Genomic DNA, 19,599 nt, shown 5'->3' on the forward strand with positions numbered 1-19,599 from the left:
CTCTTGGATAGTATTGAACGTAGAGCATGTAGATTGATTGGTGATATTACCATCAAAGATCATTTACGTCACTTGAACATCGTCGAAATATTTCTTGTCTCACCCTGTTTTACCGTTATTTTAATGGTTTATGCTCTAGAGAAATAGCCAGCTGCATTCCTCTCCTAAAAAGTTCAACCGTAATACTCGCGCTTCTAGGAATGCTCAAGTACAGAGATGCGTTGTTTAGCCGTACTATGCGAATGTGGAATGCCTTGGCACACTCTGTCTTTCCCAGCTATTGCAATATTCAGGAATTCAAAACCAATGTGCACCGACTTCTCCTTTCAACCCCTCTCTCCTTTTCCTAGTGCTCACAATGTGTCAACATAATAAGAGTAATATATCCCCTTGAGTGTGCGCTTATTATAAAAAAAAAAAATTGGGTCGCGCAACAGTCTTTTGAGAACTAGAGCCTAGTGATTTACAGCAAAGTAGTCGAAAGTTAGGCCTCTCGGCTGAAATTTATACGAGCCAGCCTCGGCGGTCACTTTCTCAAGATGATTTTTAAAAAATAATATCAAACTCTTATTTTATAATAAACCTAAATTACCCGCGATAACACTAAATAATATGCGTTTTATTTCTTTTGTAAAAACAAACGTCTAAAAAACAAGCAACATTGAACGATGAGTATATTTCTAAACAATGAGTTGAACTATTTACTTACTTGTCCGGCTCACAATCCATGAAGGGTCTCAGCCTGAGATACTGCAGTCTTCCATCGTGAACGATCCCTCGCATGCACTCTCCAGTCAACGAGACAAAGCGCTCTGGCATCCGCAGTCACTTGGTCCTTGTACCGTAGGTTCGATCTTCATTGTCGTCTTGTACCTGGGGGCTGGGCTGAGAAGACTTTCTTGGCTGGAGCCAAGAGCCTTCTGGACTACATCCACATCTTGGTACAGCTCATACAGTCCTCGGTTGTATCTTCTTCTCCATTGACCACCGTCGAATACGGGACAAAAAATTTGTCAATTCCTCGCAAGAGGCAGTACCCGCGATTATTAATTTTTTTTTTAAATGAAGATGGCACAGAACCCAAGACCCCTTGCATGACAGTCCAACGCCACGGGTACTACTTCTTAACTACCTCGAAATAGCTGCTACCAACAGTGACGTTTTGTCCTAGGCGGTGGACGGATGTTGCTTTTACTTTGTTTTGTCCTCATTCACTTTAAGACCAACTAGTTTCGCCTGTTCTTCAATCGCTGTGAAAGCCTCAAGTACAGCTCTTTTGGATCGACCGATTATGTCTATGTCGTCCGCATAGCCTAGGAGCTGTGTGGATTTGTTGAAGATAGTGCCCTCCGTGCTCACACCTGCCTTACGCACTATCTGCTCCAGGACTATGTTGAAGAAGTCACATGACAGCACAGCTGGGTCAGTTTGTTCGGGATCCCGAATTCAGACATCGCCTTCATAAGCTCTTGGCGGTGGAAGCTATCATAAGCAGCTTTAAAGTCAATGAAAAGATGGTGGGTTTCGACTTGAAATTCGTTGATCTTTTCCATGATCTGCCTCAGTGTGAATATTTGGTCTATCACTGTTCTGCCTAGCCTAAAGCCACACTGGTACGTGCAGAAAGGTTTATGACGCTCACACAGTACGTTGGAGAGGATTTTGTATGCAACATTAAGCAGCGATATACCACGCTAGTTTTTGCATAACATCGGGTCGCCTTTTTTGTAGATTGGTCATATGGAGCTTACCGACCAGTCAGTGGGTATGCATTCTTACTCCCACACTTTGGTGATGACCTGGTGTATGCGGTTTATCAAAACATTTCTTCCATATTTAAAGAGTTCCGCGGGTATGCCATTTAACCCGGCGGCAGACTTGTTATTTTTTAGCTTTTGGATGGCTCTTTCTACCTCTTCTCTGCTGGGGGCTGGGACTGGGTCTTCATTGACTGGTCTTGCTTCTCTTTCGTCATTACCTTGCTCGACATTTTGCGCATTCAGCAGCTGTTGGAAGTGCTGCTTGAAAACATCTACAATTCCCTGTGCTTCGGTGAATAGGTTTCCTTCACTGTTTCGAAGAGCTTGCGTCTCGGTTCTGAAACCAGAAGCTAATTGCTTCGACCTTTTAAAGAAACGTCGGGTGTTGTTCTTGGCCCGATACTCCTCTAGATCTCTGAGCTGAGAAACTGCGGCTGCTCTTCTCTTCCTTCGTAGGGACTTTTTCTCATTTCTCCTTTTGCTGCGGTACTCTTCCCTTGCTGCTCTTGTTTTCCGTTGCAGCATCTGCCCACATGCATTTTCGTCTCTCTTTTCAATATCACGCACTCATCATCATATCACGGGTTCTTTTTCGGGGGTGGCTGGTAACCGATGGTGGTCTCGGCTACATTTTTTATTATTTTGCGATATTGGTTCGAGTATGTGTTGAAGTCTGTAGTATTTGGGAGGACGGCGGAGGAGAGTCGCTCGATCAGGCGCTCACTGTAGTCTCTGGCATTCTCCAATGTGCTAAGGCAACCGATGTTGAACTCCTTTCTTTGGGCCGCACGTGTTTTTTTGTCGTTTGATATTCGAACTCTAAAATTAGCCACTACCAGAAAGTGGTCAGAGTCGACATTTGCTCCTCTGAAAGTGCGCACGTTCAGGATGTTGGATGCGTGCCTTGCGCCGATTAGCACATGGTCGATTTGGTTGGTGCTTCGACCATCGGGAGATCGCCAGGTTGCTGTGTAGATCTTCCGTCTCGGAAACCTATAGTGTTACTTATCATTACGAGCTGCAGTAAAGTCGATTAGTCGGAAGCCGTTATCTGTTGTTTCTTCGTGGAGGCTGTGCTTTCCAACTAATCCGCCAAAGATGTCTTCCTTCCCGATTTTTGCATTGAAGTCTCCGAGTATGATTTTGACATCGTACTCTGGACAGGCTCCGTAGGCTCTATCCAGGAGGTTGTAGAAATCCTCCCTGCTAGACTCCTCAGCATCATCGTTAGGGGCGTGTGCACATATTATACTTATGGTCTGTAATGTGGCTTTGATGCGGATCACAGCCAGGCGATCACTTCTTGGTTTGAAATCCATGACTTTCGATCTAAGCCGATTTCCTACCACGAATACGCATCCAAATATATGCAATCTTTGATGACAGCTATAATAAATGTCGCAATTCTTTCTCTTCATTGTCCCTGATCCTATCCATCGTATTTCCTGGATCGCAGTAATATCTGCCTTATGCTGCAATAGGACAGATTCAAGTTTCTGAGTTGCACCTGGAGTGTGTAGGATTCTTACATTCCAGGTACAAACTCTCAATGCGTAGTCCGTTGTCGTTCCGGGTCTGATTACCATAAGAGAGGGTTCATTATCCGAGGCTGGTATCTTTCTCATAACTTTCAAGTTTTTCACTGTGAAGGGGTTGTTAGCCCCTCGAACTAACTAACTGACTTGAAACATTTTCAAATTTATGAAAGATTAAAACATTAGAAAGAAAACAAATAAAATTATGTGATAATTTTTGATGTGCTTCTCAACTTTTCAATCAGACCTAATATCAAAAGATCTTTAAAATAAATTTAAGAACGTGATTGCAAAAATACGAGAAATAATTTGGCAATGCCAAATAAAGTATACACCCCTTAAACGTTGAATTTTTTTATTTTTTAAAAATTAAATTGGTTTTGAAACAATTTTAATTTAGGACTTAGTTTTTTCCGAATTTGCATTCAATTGACGTCAAATGTTAGATAGCAATAAAAGAAACCCAAATAGTGGTGAATACTATTTGGGAATATAGGGGCTTGGCTGGCCGATAATCAAGAAGTTCATTTCAAACATAACACAAAATAAAAAATAAGAAAATAGAACATTTCTATTGAGTGTGTAATGTGCACAACTTCTGGTGCTGTTATAATCTTTCTTTAAAGAGGGAAATTTTACTCCTAAAATAGCTCCTACCTGTATCGATGTATATTTAAGATACTATATAGAGTACATTGAGCATGATGTATATTTTTATAAAAACATTACATTTGTCTACATCTGGTTAGATATATTGCACTTTGAGATATAACAAACAACAAACTCGTATAAGTCGTAAATTCTTGGCTTTGTGTTTTTAGTCAAAAGTCTCGCCAAAGAAACATTGGGACAGTTTATGCTCAAATGCAGAATAAATTTAAAGATGTTGTTTAGGTAGGGGAGGAGGTTGCGGTTGTGGACAAATTTTATTAAATCTCTAATATTTGTCTACAGTAAAGACTTTAAATCAAAACTTTTTAAAAGCTGATAAAATAAGGCTTCCCCTTAATTGTCCCTAAACATAAACTTGATAAGATTTCAAGTTTTAAGGTTTTCCATAATTCAACCAACTAGCTTTTTCTGTCCATATGCCCCCACCTAAGGGTGGATAAGGACACGGACCGAAATTAATAGGGCGCAAGTGGACAGCTACAAAAATAACCGATAAATAATTAAAAACTAACACAAGATATTTAAAAAAGAAATTTTTTAATATTCCAAAATAAAAATTTCTTATTTTAATTAACAAAAGTATAAAAAACACTTAATAAACGAAATTTTTTATCCCATATCGTAGTTTTTGAACCCAACATTAAATTTGAAAACTTGAGGTTCCGGGCATGTTCGTAGCATTTGGTAGTTTTGTTGCTATTTGGTGTCTGTCAATAAAACTTTCATCTGGGCTCCCGGCACATTTTTTCATAAATCTTACTAAAAGCTTACCCGATTCGATCATTTTCTTGATGACTACTCCCACAAGAAACTTAGGAACCTTCTTGCCATACATTTTTACAAAAACATAGTCACCTTCATCTATGACTTCTGGCGGACTAATTTCCAATGGGTCAATTTCTTTCACTGACATATCCCGATCTTGGTCGGAGTCAATATAGCTTACTTCTTCGGATGATGATGGCTCGACCAACGGCCGCACTTGTTCCAGTGTTATTGGTGGCCAGTTTGTATCATCTGGTTCAGCCCTCTTATTTTCACTTGTAGGTGGTACTCCTTCGGCAATATTGGTTCCATTTTCGATTAAGATGTCAGTGACAGATGCTGGTAGAAATTCGTCATCGCTGAAAATATTTTGGTTTAGTAAAAATATTTTTACGAGAAAAGGCTTCTTGGAATGGTTCGCAAGAAAGTCCGGCAATATCAGAAATAGAAATCGCTTTCCCCGGATGTTTTGCTGACCATCTGTTAAAGGTGGCTATTTAGCGTGATTTGAAAGCCCGAAAACTGCAACGTCAAGATGCTGTAGCCTATGGGTGGTATGAGGTGGAAAGGTTAGCAAAACGAGTCCATTTTGACAACAGTATATCACTAATTCTATTGAGCAGTGAGTCTCGTGATTGTCGAGAAGAACAAGCACCGGCTTTTCTTTAGAAGCATGAGTGTATTTTTGTATGTTCTGAGCTACTTTGACAAATGATTCGCTGTTCATCCAACCACTTTTAAGTGCTAAGCTGAAACTATCCTCAGGTGATCCTACCAAAAAGCTTTCTTTGAAAAACACCCTTTTAAATATATAGACAGGGGGGGGCTTTCACGATTCCCACGAATGTTACTTGTTCCCCACGCTCTCCACTCTCTGCCTGGCCGACTTGCTTGCAACCGGTTCTTGCAACAATTCCGTGCTTATGCCAGATTAATCAACATTTGCTATTTGCTCCGCGGTAAAATTCAACTTCGTTTGCACTTCTTTTAAATTTTTGATGAAGCTTTTCACATTTGTTTCATTGAAACTCATATTTCTGGCTATGGAAGTATTTTCCGGCTTACACAAGGAAAGTGTGAGATGCCGCTTCAATCAACTCAAGCAATCTTATTGTTTTGCCAGGGTGCTAGAGTTTGCCTTTCAAGTTTTGTTGCATAGTCAAAAGAGAGTCGACGAATCTGATGAAAGCTTAGACCGTATTGAAGTCTTGAGCAGTGAAGAATATATTCTTCTTCTCTTCGTTTGTAAATACTTGATTGTTTGTGTATTTTGATGTATATTTATAAGATGTTGACTTGATTTTAATACACAGAGGGTCAGACTTTTGGATTCGTTTATGCAACATAGATTTGCTAAGCCCATATCGCTCTGCGACTTTGCTTATTGATCCATTACCATTTTTTAGATCTACAATGCCTCGAGCAACGGTATTTTCATCAATTGCAGCCCTATTTGTTGTCGTTTTCCGATTTCTAATCATTATTAGTCTGAAACAAATAAAATGTCTCCTTATTTCAAGATATTAAAAAAAATATAGACGGGTGGATCTGGACACTGTCCCTGTAAAGTAATACAGTTATTTCTTAGAAAACCCTCTATTTTAAAAAAAACAATGATCACCAATGTTATTAAGACACTTCGATAATATAAAAAACACTTACCCCCAGTTATTTCTGCTTTGTTTTGAAAAAATATTTGCGAATTTCTGAGGGAGAATAATTTTACTTTTAGAGTGAAAATCACAAATGAACTTGTAACAACTTTTACACAAGACTGACAGATTTGAAAACTTTAAGGTTCATTCACAATTGAAAAAGGAAATGGATGGCATCGTTGCCATATTCAAAGCCGAATTTCTTCCAAATTTAAAGACATATTGATCCACTGTATACAATTTCTGTTGTTTATTAACGACAAACAAAGAACTTAAAAGAGATATTTTCTAATTTGTACATTGATGATTTATTTTAAATAAATAGCGTGATGTGCGTTTTTGAACGTTAACATAGTGCTGACGTAAAGTATCGAAAGCAAAGGTTATATCTTAGCGCCAATGTAGTTTTTTGTTTCAGAAAAAAATAAAAAAAAAACGAATTAAATAGATAAATGTTACGAAATAGACAAAATTGATTTTGTCAGTTTTAAACCCTGCCAGCTGCTTTTTTTAAAAATATCTTACGCATTTGAAAAAATGCTAAATGAAACAACAGTTCTAAAAATTTAGTTTTGATCTTTAATTTATTGAAAAAGGTTCTTTTAGTAGATTAGGTATAAGTCTGTAAAAGACACGCAGCTCAATTTGATTTAGAAGTTGGTCGTTGTTAAATGTAATTAGTTCTATTGATCAGTTTAAAAATGTTGACATTATTCTCGACATTCCAAGATCTGTAAAATATATATCAATAGCTTTTAGAGAGTCTGTCCCTATACTGAAGGCAAAAGAAAGTACATGCTGTCGTCAAGAAAGGACATACAACACTGACGTCTTGGTCAAAACGTCACCATCGACAGACGTAACTTTGAGATAGTCAAGGACTTCGTCTACCTAAGCTCCGCTGTAAACGCAGAAAACAACACCAGCGCTGAGATCAAACGCAGAATAACTCTTGCTAACCGCTGTTTCTTTGGGCTAAGAAAGCAATTGAGTGGTAAACTACTTTCTCGAGGGACCAAAGTGTCGCTATATCCCCGTCCTGGCTTATGCTGCTTTATTGGCACTAAGTGAATCCCAAGTGGGTGAGGATTCCGATCCTTTGAAGGGTATAACTTGGTGCCATTATTCTTTTCCCACTATGGTCTCACCATATACATTAGGAATGATGTTGCTTATCAGTTTTAACCACAATATGGTCTGTGCACTAATTCTTTTTTCAATTTTATGTGGTTTAAATTTTCCGTGAATAAGCAAACCATTCACTATTGCTTCCTTTATCGAAGCCCCAATCTAGACAGAGTGTCAACTTCTCGTGAAAATGTTTTGTTCTATCCTCGAACTGAAATCGTTGTTACGGGCGATTTCAATGTACACAATTCTTCATGGCTTCAACATTCGGGCCAGTCAATACCAGAAGGAGTGTGTGCTGGGATCTTCGCTGAGTTAAACCACCTAACTCAGCTGGTCAACGAGCCCACCCGAATATCAGACGTTGAAGGTTGAGCAGAAAACACTCTTGACTTGTTTCTTACCTCTGACCCTGGTAAGTACACTATTAGTGCTCTATCTCTTCTAGGCACATCTGACCATTGAACGGTCTAGATAATTACTTCAGGATCTTTAACTGATCAGTATGCTTCCTCGATAGTGACGTTGAAGCCAGAGCTGATATGATCACAAGTTTGATTCTGCTGGGAATGAGAACTTTTATCCCGAATAGGGTTAAAAGCATCAGACCTAAGGAAAACGCATGGTTTGATGCGATCTGTAAAGAGGTTATCAGGGTCAAAGAGGTAAGTTTCCGTTGTTATAAAGCCAACCGTACTTAGGAAAGCTGGAAAAAGTTCAAACAAGCCAGGAAGGGCTGCAACGCCCATATTCGACGGAACAATTTGTACATGACCAAAAGTTACGGCAAAAAATACTGCATTATACCAAAGGCAGTACAGATTTTTAGTCATTTTTAAAAAATATGAGGAATTCTTCCTCGGTTCCTACGCTCGTTGTGAATGACACTCCATTTGTTAGCTCTTTAGAGAAAGCTAATCTCTTTGCTGTTCTCCGCCAATTCAATGCTGCCAGTGAGTGTTATGACTCCGCCTGTACTTGAGCGAGTAAGTGATTCTATGGGGCAAATGTTTTTTCGCACTCGTACTGTAGCGAGAGTCCTAAAAGATCTTAAAATACACAAATCTGCTGGTCCGGATGGTATCCCCGCTATTGTTCTGAAGAGGTGTTCTTCATCGCTGGCAAAACCACTGCGTAAGCTTTTTGATCTGTCCTACTCCTCAGGTCTCGTTCCGAGCGGATGGGAAACCGCATTTGTCCAGCGTATTCCCGAAAATGGCGAATCTTCCTCACCGTCTAATTATCGACCGATTGCACTTACGTCCCTTCTTTCCAAGGTCATGGAAACGCTGATTAATCATCAGCTCAAGAAATATCTTGAAGAACGGAAGCTTCTTAATGACCGACAGTATGGCTTTCGTAGCAATAGGTCCACTGGTGATCTCATGGTTCCTCTCACCGAACAGTGGAGGAAATCTTTACATAGTTTTGGAGAAAGTAAATTTGATATTTCAAAAGCATTTGATAGAGTTTGGCATCAGGCTCTCTTATCGAAAATGCGTGCTTTCGGTTTTTATGAATCCCTCCTTCATTGGATTAGTAATTACCTTTCTAATCGTTCAACAAAAGTTGTATTGGATGGATTCAAGTCTGAAAACCACAAAATAAATGCTGGTGTGCCCCAGGGCTCTGTTCTATCTCCAACACTCTTTCTCATTTGTATTAATGATCTCCTGTCTGCTACTTCTAATCCAATACATTGTTTTGTTGACGATAGTACTCTTAGCTTTTCATATTCGTTTCCAGATTCACACCCGTCTTCTTCGGATGTGGAACTGCAACTACAAAATATGATAAGCTCATTAAATTCCCACTTAAACAGCATTGTACAATAGGAAATAAGATACCGCGTGGAATTTAATGCTTCGAAAACGCAATGCTGTCTTGTATTGTTAAAGCGAACGGCACTTGCATCGAGGAAACTGAACATCTCGATATTCTCGGTATGTGTATCACCAACCACCTTTTGTGGAACGATCACATACGCGATGTCGCCAAAAATGCCGCAAGATGTTTGGGTTTTCTAAGGCGTTGCAAGAAGTTTTTCTGCCCCTCTGATCTGGCTGTTATTTACAATACTTATATACGTCCAAAGCTTGAGTATAACTCCCATATCTGGGCTGGTGCTCCTGCAACTTACTTAAGCCTCTTGGATAGTATTGAACGTAGAGCATTTAAATTGATAGATGATAATATCATCATAAGTTCATTTACTTCGCTTGAGCATCGTCGTAATTTCTCTTGTCTGACCCTCTTTTAAAGTTATTTTAATATTTTAAGCTCTAGTGAAATATCCAGTTGCATTCCTCCCCTAAACAGTTCCACCGTAATACTCGCGCTCTTAGGAATGCTCATCTATATACCCTCGAGTCCAACTTCGGTCGTACTGTCAAGTACAGAGATTCGTTCTTAAGCCGTACCATACGAATGTGGAATGCCTTGCCACGCTTTGTCTTTCCTAGCTATTGCAATATTCCGGAATTCTCCCTTTCCTAGTGCTCACACTGTGTGTACATAATAAGGGAAGTATATCCTTTTGAGTGTGCGCTTATTGTAAAAACAAAAAGAATCATGGACTATGACAAAAGCGGATTTGCTCATCAAAAATATATGAAACTGAGAAACTTATTATCTTGTTTTTGTCAGGTCGAATATTTTACAAACAAACGATTATATTTGCCTCAAAAAAATTGTTTCCTACAAAAAATGTAGTTTTTGCATCTGGTAATTTTTTTTATAAAAATCAAATTGACAGTTTTTTTTACAAAAATTAATTTCTGACTCAAATATCTGCATAACAAGGAAAATTTTTCTTCAAACTTCAACTTATTAAATTTTAAACAAGTACTTTTTAAACTTATTTAATTTTAAACAAGTTCTTATGATCGTGAAATTGTTTAAAAAAAATTCAGAATTGTATGTTTTACAAAAATTGGAGTTCTGTTAAAAATAATACTAAATAAATTTCAAGTTTCCATTGTCTTAACTTTCTCTAATTTGTTTGTATTGAAGTTCTTTGATTTACATGCTGGTTCATTACAAAAAATCCTTTAAAATGTTTGTACGGCAAGTTATCAGTGCTCATTTTTAAGTACAAAAATGATGACACCTAAAAAAGTCAAAGTTGCATGCAACCAAAATCTGAAAAGTCCCATGCATAACATTTCTTTATAAAATGATCATTAAAAACCATGTTAAAATTTTAACGGGCGTTCGTAGCACCGTCATTGTCAAGGTCTCATGCGTCATTTTGAAGTCTTATCAAAATTCTTCTTCTTAGTAAAATAAAAAAAAACTATTCTGCCATAACTCAGACAGGCATTAGTTTTTTGTTTTTGTTAAGCTTGACAAATTTTTGTTATCATTTTAACTGATGTCATGTTTTGAAATGTTTTTTTTTTTTTCAAAACTCATTGTTTATTAATAACGGTGACGCTAGTATTTTATTATTAATATTACTCAAAAGGCGCGTTGACTGTTTTTAGATAAGATAGAATTTACAGTACAATGTATAGCGCCACAACAATTTATTTAATGTGGGTTTATTTTCCTCGAAAAATAAATAACTAAAAACACCCAAAAATTGACATAGACGATTGTTATCTTTGCGGAAGAAAAGATAAACTTCTTAGAATGAGGTGATTATTTATATTCTGACATACATCGGTGGCAATTGTAGACTTGAGTCACGTATTAGTTTTTTCTTGTGTTTTCGAACTATAATTTTACTTCAAGACCTCTTTTTAGCAGTCAAAAACTTTCCCATAAGTAAAGCTAAGGATTATTTGTTAAAGTCTTTTCAAAATATCATACCTATACATTTATTTCTAAATACATATCTATACAAAAAAAAAAACAACTTGAAAAATCAAAATTTAAAAATAATTTTACTTATACCAAAATCATGGGACACCAAAAATTTCCAATGCAAAATACTCGAGACGTTGAGTCGCCATCATCGCTACACCAGCACGAAGCACTAACAAAATCTCAAGCTATATACCTACAATATTCATAATCTATTTTTGTTGAAAACCAAAAGTGACTCATATAGAAAAGTTGGCGCCGCCAGCCGCCAAGCTTCTACATATAATATAGTGAAAAATAAATTTAAATATAAATTTTTAATGATGGAGGATGTGATGCTGTTTGAAAATGTTAAAAATATATACCCTTAAAATAGCCTTGTACGAAACGCGCATACAAAGACCATTTCATTTTTAAGCAGTTTGATAATGTTGATTTTTTTTAATATTATTTTTTTTTAGAGACAAACATTATTGAAATGAAATTACATCAATTTTTATTTTTACTTTCTTGGTAGTTTTGTCACAAATCTCATGTAATAAACCACAATTAAATGGACTGTTTTTATTTACTTTTAATTTAATTAAAAATATAATGGTCTGTTGATGACAAATCAACTATTTTAATGTGTGTGTCACAAGTCGTTAAAAAACATAAAACATAATGTACAAATTTAAAAATTGTCAGAATTTAAAGAATTTCAGTGCCGTAAATTTTCTCGTAAGGGGCAGTTTTAATATTTAGTAAACGAAATCAAAAATGATGAACAATTCTTTCAATTTAGTTTAATTTCTATTAAGTAATTGAAAAAATGGCACACTTGGGCGTTTACTTATTGTGTTTGTGTTGTAATATTTCCTTTTATTGGATAAAACACTAATTGTAAACAAAATGGTTTACGACGTTTTTAAAGCAGCTCATAATTGAAAAAGAAGAGACTGGCCAAATTCTAAATTTCGTTCAGCAACAATAGGTCTTTTTATGGAATTTTTATACATCTATTTATTATGTTCTGCAATAGTTTTTTTTTTAAACAAAAAAGTAAGCTTTTGAAGAAAAATATTTCATATCACTTTGTATAAAATAAATTGCTGACAGAAAAGTCCAAACATGGACTTAACTCACTTTTTAAAAACACGTACGTAAATATATCTCTTGAATTAAGTGCGTTGTTAGCTTTCGAAGCAACATTTTAAAAGAAAAAGTTCATTAAACCAAAAGTTCGAAAAAAACAACTGTTTAAAAAAGAGGCAAAGGTTCTAAACGAAAATAGTAGCGTGCTCCAACTTAGTAGTAGCGTGCAAAACTTTTGGCAATGAAAGAAGTCTTGTACTGGCTTAAAGAAAACGTATTATCACCATTTGTTATTCCTAATTTCTCAGATAATCAGACCGATATCAAATCTCTGCTTCTAAAAACACTAACATTTCATGACTGCCGAGCATCTCTAATGGAGATGGCGAAGTAGTTCAACATTTACCTTTGCTGGGTACCGCACCATAGAGACATTCCAGGAATTTGTAAGGCAGATGAACTCCCCAGAAATGGTACAGAACAACCTATCCTACCACGTTTGACTACTGCTGGCATACCAATCGCACATAAACTGTTGCTAATGTAGGATATTAAAAAGAAGGCAAATTTCACTGTCAGGTCACGAAAAACATCTGGCCTACACTTACTTCAGAACACCCAAGGTGCATATAATCTCTAAGCTATCGCATATATGTCAAATGGTTGACATGTGCATTCAAGAGGCCACAAGCGTCCACAGGTTTTTCTCAAAACCCACCTCTGTCTATCAACTCCTACTCTCACCTCCCCGCGGTGAACATCGGGTGCCTAGTACCTCAACTGGAGATTGGGTTGTAACCCCACTGGAAAGTTGTTGGTGGCAGCAAACGAGAAAAGGGTTGAGAATCAGCTCCCCGTCTTTAGAGTTATACTAAGGATCTGGCCCTCCAGGTTGGGAGTTGTGCCGTCGCGTCGGGGTGAATTTCTGGCCACGTAAAAAATACCTTAAGTGCGAAGCACCAACAAGCCTCTGGTACGGATGGATTTACTACAACCCACGACAACGAACTTCGGATCTGTACGTGGAATGTTAGGTCCCTTAACAGACCACGTCCAGCAGCAGGCGATGGCTTGGTAGAGAGCATGCACCAACTTATCTGCAAAATATAGTCGGAAGAAAGCATGCCCGATGAGTAGAATCTCAGCATAGTGTGCCCGATACATAAGAAATGAGACCCTCTAAACTGCGCCAACTACAGAGGCATCAGTCTCCTTAACATTGCGTATAAGATCCTCTCTGCCGTATTATGTGAACGTCTGGAGCCGTTCGTCAACAACCTGACAGGTCCTTATCAGTGTGGCTTCAGACCAGGAAAGTCCACTATCGACCAAATATTCACACTACGGCAGATCTTGGAAAAAACCTAAGAACTTCAAATCGATACCCACCATCTCTTTATCGATTTTAAAGCCGCGTATAACAGCATCTTTAGGGAAGAGCTCTACCGAGCAATGTCTAGTTTTGGCATCCCTGCCAAACTTATCCGTTTGTGCAGAATGACGATGGAGAATGCACGCTGCACTATCAAGGTCAGAAAAGATCTCACCGATGCATTTGATGTCAAAAAAGGCTTTAGACTAGGCGATGCACTGTCATGCGACTTCTTCAACATCGTTCTGGAAAGAATTGTGCACAACTCAACCGTCAACACTAGAGGCACAATCTTCCAAAGGTCCATCCGATTACTCGGATACGCAGATGATATTGACATAATTGGAAGATCAAAGCGTGATGTCAGTGGACCTTTTTCTGAGCATTGCGACGGAAGCGAAGAAGATGGGTTTTAGTGGTCAATAAGGGCAAGACCAAGTATACGCTGTCATCAAAAAAGGACACAACAACGATGTCTTGGAAAAAACGTCACAATGGACAGCTTTAACTTTGAGGTAGTTAACGACTTTGTCTACCTAGGCACCGCTATTAACTTAGACAACGACACCAGCGCTGAAATCAAACGAAGAAAACTCTTGCAATTATACCGCTGAGGCCTGTAACCTGTCTAAGAAAGATTAGAGCGTCTTGAGATGCTTCGAGAGAAAAATTCTTCGGGTGATTTTTGGTCCCGTACGCATAGATAGAGAATGGAGGAGAAGATATAACGACGAACTGTACGGGTTGTACAGCAGCACTGACCGAGTTAGCAATGATTCTATGGGACCAATCTTTTTTCGCACTCGTACTGTGGCAAGAGCCCTAAGAGATCTAAACACACATAAATCCGCTGTTCCGGATGATATCCCCGCTATCGTTCTGAAGAGGTGTTCTTCAACGCTGGCAAAACCACTTTTTCATCTGTCCTACTCCCCAGGTCTCGTTCCGAGAGGATGGAAAACTGCATTTGTCCACCCCATACCCAAAAAAAAGCGAACCTTCCTCACCGTCTAATTACCGACCGATTGCACTTTCGTCCCTTCTTTTCAAGGTCATGGAAACGCTGATTAATTGTCAGCTCAAGAAATATCTTGAAGCCTACCGAAGGCTTCTTAGTGACCGGCAGTACGGCTTTCGAAGCAATAGGTTCACTGGTGATCTCATGGTTCATCTCACCGAACAGTGGAGCAAATCTTTACATGGCTTTGGAGAAAGTAAGATTATTGCAATTGATATTTCAAAAGCATTTGAATGAGTTTGGCATCAGGCTCTCTTATCGAAAATGCGTGCTTTCGGTTTGCATGAATCCCTGCTTCATTGGATTAGTACTTACCTTTCGAATCGTTCAATACAAGTTGTATTGGATTGATTCAAGTCTGAAAACCATAAAATAAATGCTGGTGTGCCTCAGCGCTCTGTTTTATCTCCAACACTCTTTCTCATTTATCGTTTTTATTAATGATCTCCTGTCTGCAACTTCTAATCCAATAAATTATTTCGCTGACGATAGTACTCTTAGCTTTTCATATTCGTTTTCAGATTCACACCCTTCTTCTTCGGATGTGGAACTGCAACGACAAAATATGATAAGCTCATTAAATTCCGACCTTAACAGTATTGTTCAATGGGGATTAAAAAAACACGTGGAATTTAATGCTTCGAAAACGCAATGCTGTCTTGTATCGTTAAAGCGAAATATACCCCCCCTGCCATTATCCATAGATGGCACTTGCATCGAGGAAACTCAACATCTCGATATTCTCGGTATGTGTATCACCAACCACCTTTTGTGGAACGATCACATACGCGATGTCGCCAAAAATGCCGCAAGATGTTTGGGTTTTCTAAGGCAATGCAAGAAGTTTTTCTCCCCCTCTGATCTGGCTGTTATTTACAAGACTTATATACGTCCAAAGCTTGAATATAACTCCCATATCTGGGCTGGTGCTCCTGCAACCTACTTAAGCCTCTTGGATAGTATTGAACGTAGAGCATTTAAATTGATAGATGATAATATCATCATAAGTTCATTTACTTCGCTTGAGCATCGTCGTAATTTCTCTTGTCTGACCCTCTTTTAAGGTTATTTTAATATTTTGAGCTCTAGTGAAATAGCCAGTTGCATTCCTCCCCTTAAACAGTTCAACCGTAATACTCGCGCTTCTAGGAATGCTCATCAGTATACCCTCGAGCCCAATTTCGGCCGTACTGTCAAATACAGAGATTCGTTCTTTAGCCGTACTACGTGAATGTGGAATGCCTTACCACACTCTGTCTTTTCTAGTCATTGCAATACTCAGGAATTCAAAACCAATGTGCACCGACATCTCCTTTTAAAACCTTTCTCCTCTTCCTAGTGCTCACACTGTGCCTCTGCATAATAAGGGTAGTAATATCCCCTTGAGTGTGTGTTTATTATCAAAAAAATTTGCATATATTCCAGATAATTCACCTCACTATTTTGTTGTTGCTTTGAAAAGTGCTCCAAGTGTCATGTTCAATAATGTCAACATTGGAGAGTGAAACGAACAAAAGATTCAAGTCTTGGTAATTGAATATTTTTGGTTCTAAGGGGCGAGGTTTTAAAAACCAAAGTTCGGAGTAAAATTTTTTTAAAGACACAAGCTTAGACTGGAATATTATGTATTATGTAGAATGTAATGTCGAGCCTTTTTGTCAATATATCGTTAGTGCCAAAAAAAGTAGTTTAAAAGCGACTAACAGAATTTAAAAGAAAAACAGTACCTTATCTGTGAAACAGTTGTTAAAAAAAGTCAAAACACAGCGTGTAATAGAAACGTTTAGTCGAAACTTAAAAATAAACTGTATTTATTAAAACATTGGATCCACAATCAAAATTTTAATAGATAATTAAGTGCTATTATCTTTATTGGACACTGAGAACCATTTCCCCTTTACCTTATGGTTTTCCCAACTTAAAACATCACATCTTAAAGTTCAAAACTAAGAGAAGTAACAATAGAAAAACTGGGATGCTCCCATTTACCAGGGTTTGGATTAGAGAGTATTACTAAAATCCCTCATTATTTAACTTTGTTGGTTTAAGAGAGTATCTAAAGTCTTGAGGTTTTTGTTTTCATTTCATATAGTCAAATTGTAAGCTACAGTTTTTTTCTGTTTCAAATCATTCAAATCAAATATAAAAAATAAAAAAAATATAATTTTTTACACCAAATTGTTTTATTTAAAATTCCAACCGAAATTTTTACGAATGACCTCCAATCAGACGCCTTCTGATCATGTCACGAAACCAAAAATCACCTTTATTACCTTTTTGTTTTTCTTGACAAAATTCTGGTTTGCCTATAGTCTTCTCAAAAAAATGTTAATACTTTACCATTCCTTAAGGAAAAAAAATTATGTAAAATTGAAGACCTTTCGAATAATAACACCTATACACCCACCACTTCCCTTCATCGCCTTACCATCATAATAAATACTGATAATCGGACAGTTTTCAACAATAATATTTGTACGTGTCTCCCAGTTAACAAATCCCATCCCTAACACCAATTTTAATTTATTGTCCTCTATTTCCCTGGCTACTGGATAAATTCCTTAACGTACTGAAAATTGATATAAATCAAAACTTTTCCAGAATATCAAATAAGAACTGTGCGTTTAGGTAGTATCTATGTATGTATGTGTAAGTTTTCTTGTTGTTTTGTTCCTTTCGTTAAGTATCTTTTTCTATTATTTATTTTCATAAGATTTATGTATTTTTCCCGACATTAAAAATGAGTTTTCATTTTATATTTTCAGGTGGTATTCGCACTCATGGCATCGATATTCACGCCGATACACCTTTACAATGGATGTCCGAACACCTGAGTTATCCCGACAATTTCCTTCATCTCTTCATAAACTATGAAAATGTCTAACCTGCATTAGCAATGACTTTATTTTATAAAATAAAAAAGTTCTTATCATTCGATCTGGGATGCTTCTTATATTATTTCTACTCATATTATTTGTGTTTCCTTTATTGCATTAAATTGTATTAATATTAATATATTCAGCTTGTCAGCACAACTACTGTTTTTTTTTTTTTATTTAATATTAAAATATTATTATATACAAAGTAAAAAACTAAATTATGCAAACATACATTGTCATATTTTATGTTAAAAGAAAAGTATAAATAAACAGTAAATCTCAATACTTCAAAAATATTTGTATTCTTTATTTTAATATTTTTAGATATGAATTTCGAATATATTCAAAATTGTTTCCAGATATTATGAAGCAATTCCTCATCAACAACTATTATTTAAATATAAATCATGAGAAGAGACTAGTTCTTTGAAATTAAATTGATTAAAAACTAAGTATTTAAATTAAAAAAAAAAGAATTTTTACCAAAACCACGCCGTATTTCGTCTAGAGAGACATCTCTGCGGGAGCATGTTTTAATATCGAAGGAGAAAAATCTCGAATGACAAAAATATAGAACACAATTGCTTGTAATCTAGAATGCAAAAATCTCGAATGGAGAAAAATCTCGAATGAATTATAATCTCGAAAGAGTAAATATCGAATCTTTATTAAGAGTTAATACTCAAGTTAAACGCAGCTCTTTAGGTAGTTAAACAATTATTTATTTTCTGAACTTAAAATGAAGAAAAAAATTCAATATAAAAAGCAAAAAACACAAGAATATTATTCAGTTTTATATATGTTAATACTAGCTGACCCAACAAACGTTGCTTTGTCATATAAATCATTTTTAGAGAATATTTTGCAAGCAATACATAACTTTTTAAGATTTTTTTTTATATTGCAATGACTGGTTATTTAAGAGTAGATTATAGTAATGTTCGTGGGCTAATATCGAATTTTCTGTCTGTATACATCCACATTAATTCTAACAGACCAGCTGTTTTGGCATTCAGTGAAATCCAAGTAGGTGAAGATTCCGATCATGCTGAATTTTTTATTCATGGGTATTGCTTAGTGCCATTATTCTTCTCACACCATGGTCTCGCCATATATATTAGGAATGATGTTGCATATGAACTTTTACCACAATACGGTCATTGTACCAACTCCCTTTTTAATTTCATGTGGTTAAAACTTTCCGTGAATAAGCACATCATTCACTATTGTTTTCTTTATCGGAGCCCAAACCTGGACAGAGTTTCAACTTCTCAGGAATTTGATGCTCTGTCTGACTCCATACAAAGAATTGTCTCCCTGTATCCTCACACTGAAATCGTTATTACGGGCGATTTCAATGTTCACAATTTTTCGTGGCTTCGCCATTCGGGCCAGACAACGCCCGAAGGAATGTGTGCTGAGATTCTTACTCAGCTTGTCAACGAGCCTACTCGAATATCAGTCGTTTACGGCCGAGCAGAAAATACCCTTGACTTGTTTCTCACTTCTGATCCTGATAAGTACACAATCAGTGTATTGACGCCTCTAGGCACATCGGACCACAGTGTCATATCTGCTAATTTCTCGTGTCAAACAAATCCAGTTAAAGAAAGAGCTCCAAAGAGAACCGTTTGGCAGTACGAGAAAGCCAACTGGGACGGTCTCAATAATTTCTTCAGGATCTTTAACTGGTCGCTATGCTTCCTCGGTAGCGACGTAGACTCCAGTGCAGATATGATTTCTAGTATTATTCATTTGGGAATGGAAACGTTTATCCCGAATAGGGTTAAAAGTATTAAACCCAAGGTTAAATCATGGTTCGATTCGAGCTGCAAAGAGGTTATCAAGGAGAAAGAGGTGAGCTTCCGGTGTTTTAAAGCCAACCCAACTGAGGAAAACCGGAAAAAGTTTAAGCAAGCCAGGAAGGCCTGCAA

General features: G+C 37.1%; 1 protein-coding gene across 1 annotated transcript in view; it reads left to right on the plus strand.

The window, feature by feature from the left end:
* The window catches only part of LOC129946976 (autophagy protein 5), a 91,676-nt gene extending 73,855 nt beyond the window's left edge, over positions 1–17,821 (plus strand). Inside the window, exon 7 of the mRNA XM_056057362.1 lies at positions 17,552–17,821. Coding sequence (XP_055913337.1) covers positions 17,552–17,670 — 119 coding nt within the window. The 3' untranslated portion in view covers positions 17,671–17,821. The remainder of the gene's footprint in view (positions 1–17,551) is intronic.
* The last annotated feature ends 1,778 nt before the right edge of the window (positions 17,822–19,599 follow it).

Source organism: Eupeodes corollae, chromosome 2 (assembly GCF_945859685.1).
Source record: "Eupeodes corollae chromosome 2, idEupCoro1.1, whole genome shotgun sequence".
NCBI lineage: Eukaryota > Metazoa > Arthropoda > Insecta > Diptera > Syrphidae > Eupeodes > Eupeodes corollae.